Below are 2,548 nucleotides of genomic sequence, written 5' to 3'. Positions count from 1 at the left end.
ATGGGATGCCATTCCCGAGCTTTCAATCCATCCTGATGGATTTGCTAGCCAACCTGGAGGACGTCGAGGGTGTTCCTAACCCTTGCCACCCCTGTCTCAACCCAGGGCTGCGACAGACCCTGAAAGGCGCAGCTGCAGCAGCAGTGCTCAGGGTTACAGCCCCGGTGTGTGAGTGCAGGGTGGAGTCCTGCTGCTGCCGCCCTCGGTCTGAAGGGTGGAAAATAGAAAATCTGGTTGAGCAAGAACTGTCTCCAGCTGCAGCAGCTGGTGTGGCCTGGGGCAGCTCCTCTCCTGACAAGAGGAAATTTACAGCCCTGAGTAGAGATGCTGCGCCATCTCCTTCAGTCCCTCTTGAACCCTTGGCAAGCTGCATCTGCAGATCATGGTGCAATGGGGCAATGTCAGTCTGGGATGCTCGTTCAACTATCTCCTGCTTTTGGGAGGTAAAGGCAAGGAGAGCACAGCCTGCTCAGCATCAGGAGGCAGAGGTGGTGCCCGAGAGCAGCCTCGCTCTGGGCTCTGGCTGCTGGCCTGGCAGCAGTGTTGGGCTTTCCAGCAGGTGGGAAATTCGGGAGCTTCCAACATGCTTTCTTTTGGGAGATTTGAACAAGAACAGGCTGTTGGCAAGACTCAGTGTTTCTGGACATGGTGCATCTCCTGGTCTTCATTGTCTGCTTCCATTCTAGACAACTCCTTTTCTTAGTTTCTTATAAATCCTACTGTTTCCATGTTTCTGTGTGCCCTGGCAGCCAGGCCGGGCTGTGGTTGTGCCAAATGCAGGGCTTGGACTGGTTTATAAGCATTGCTAGATCAGAGCATGTACTGTTTGCTATGTGAGATTTGAAACAGTTCTTTGAAAATAAAGGTTCCCATGTGCCAAGAAAAGAAACTAATGTGGAAAAATCCTCAATGTTTGCCTGTTTTTGAGTGATTCTCCAGGATTTCCATTTGGGAATGACACCCTTTCCCTCTGCCAAACCCAAACCTTGCCTTGGTGCTGTGGCTGCAGAGGCAATGCTGGGGAAGAGAGTGAGGGGATGGCACCATAGGGATGTGCTGGGGCAGGGCTGGAGGTTGTTCACCTTCTCACCATCCCTCATGCTCGGCCAGGTGCTGTCTCACAACCTGTACACGGTGCTGTGCATCCCCCACGATCCCGTGGCGCTGGAAGAGCACTTCCGTGATGACGATGACGGGCCAGTGTCCAGCCAGGGCTACATGCCATACCTCAACAAGTACATCCTGGATAAGGTGAGCCCCTTGGCCACCCCTAACCCGCTGTGCCTCAGGTGGGGACGCAGCAGTGCCTGGGGTACTCCTTCGTCGCACGGGAGCCTCATGGCTCCGCTCCCCACAGCTCTTGGAGATCATACATGCCTTGATGGGTGAGAAAAGAGTTCAGAGAGGTGGGGAACACTCAGGTGAATGCCAAAATGAGTGAGAAATGTTTAATACTGAAAGTCTCCTTGGGAAGGATGAAGTCAGCCCTTTCCATCAAGGCTCTGGATGGAGCAGCATCTCTGTTCACGTTTCCTGAAGGGCTCAAAGAGAGAAATTGGCCCCTTTTGCCTCTCCAACCCTGTTCAAATTTGAGGTGTGACCTCATTTGGCAAAGAGGAGAGGTGACAGGGCAGGAGCAGGGTTGGGGTGGGCAGGGGCTTTCTCCCTTTATTCTGTGGTTCCAAGGCACCTTTGTCTGGCACAGCCAGAGGTTGTGTCTGTGGGTGCTGTTTCCTCCAGGCATGAGGTGAGTAAGAATGACCGACAGCTTTCTTGCCCTGTGTGCTCACAGAAGGGGCTGGAGCTGGGTGCAGTAACCCTTTGCTCCCTGGCTCTCCCAGCGTGCCAGTCTCCGTGCTGATCTCAGTGCCCATCTTTGCCTTGCCTGGAGCTGGTCAGGTGCTGCCCAGCCTGGTCAGTGAGGCTGATCTCGGCTGTGGGGGTCTGATCTGCAGTGAGCAAGGGCAGAGCCTTCCCCAGCTCCCTTTGCCCAGGGCAGGAAGCAGCCCAAGGTCAGCCCAGCCCAATCTCCCCATCATAGAGCAGCCAAAATCCTTTCAGTTTACCACGTGGTTCTTTGGGAGATAATCTTTAAACCTCCTTCTTCTGGTTTCACCATGGTTAATAAAATCCCAGAAGCAGCCTGATAAGGAGAAGTGGGTTTTCCTAGTAAGAGGGGCTTTTAGCTTTTGCCACCCAAAGGTTTTCCTCCAGCTCTGCTGCTTCTGGCTGCGGTTTGCCCCATGCCAGCAGCACACAGCTCACACAGCTGGAATGGAGCAACCAGGGGCAGCCAGGGCTCCTCTGACCCCATCACAGTTCACCCATCTGCATCAAACTTGCTGTGAGGCAGCTCACAATGTCAGGATGCAGTTACAGAAGCTCATGGACAGGCAGCCAGGCTGAGGCTGGTGGAGATATTATTCTTGCTTACCCATGAGCCAGCACTTCCCTTTGCTCCTCAGTTCCTCTTCACGGCCAAGTGGGATAACAAGAAACCCAAGTCCGTGGAGGCACTGGGGAGCTGGGCCTGGAGAGCACCACACCA

General features: G+C 54.2%; 1 protein-coding gene across 1 annotated transcript in view; it reads left to right on the top strand.

The window, feature by feature from the left end:
* Positions 1 to 1,110: 1,110 nt before the first annotated feature.
* Positions 1,111 to 2,548, top strand: part of DEF6 (differentially expressed in FDCP 6 homolog (mouse)) — a gene marked incomplete at its 5' end in the record, with an annotated part of 6,402 nt that continues 4,964 nt past the window's right edge. The window contains one exon of the mRNA XM_009080461.1: positions 1,111 to 1,251. Within this exon, the coding sequence (XP_009078709.1) occupies positions 1,111 to 1,251 (141 nt within the window). The remainder of the gene's footprint in view (positions 1,252 to 2,548) is intronic.

This window comes from Acanthisitta chloris, unplaced genomic scaffold (genome assembly GCF_000695815.1).
Source record: "Acanthisitta chloris isolate BGI_N310 unplaced genomic scaffold, ASM69581v1 scaffold37398, whole genome shotgun sequence".
NCBI lineage: Eukaryota > Metazoa > Chordata > Aves > Passeriformes > Acanthisittidae > Acanthisitta > Acanthisitta chloris.
This window is presented reverse-complemented; position numbering and strand designations above follow the sequence as displayed.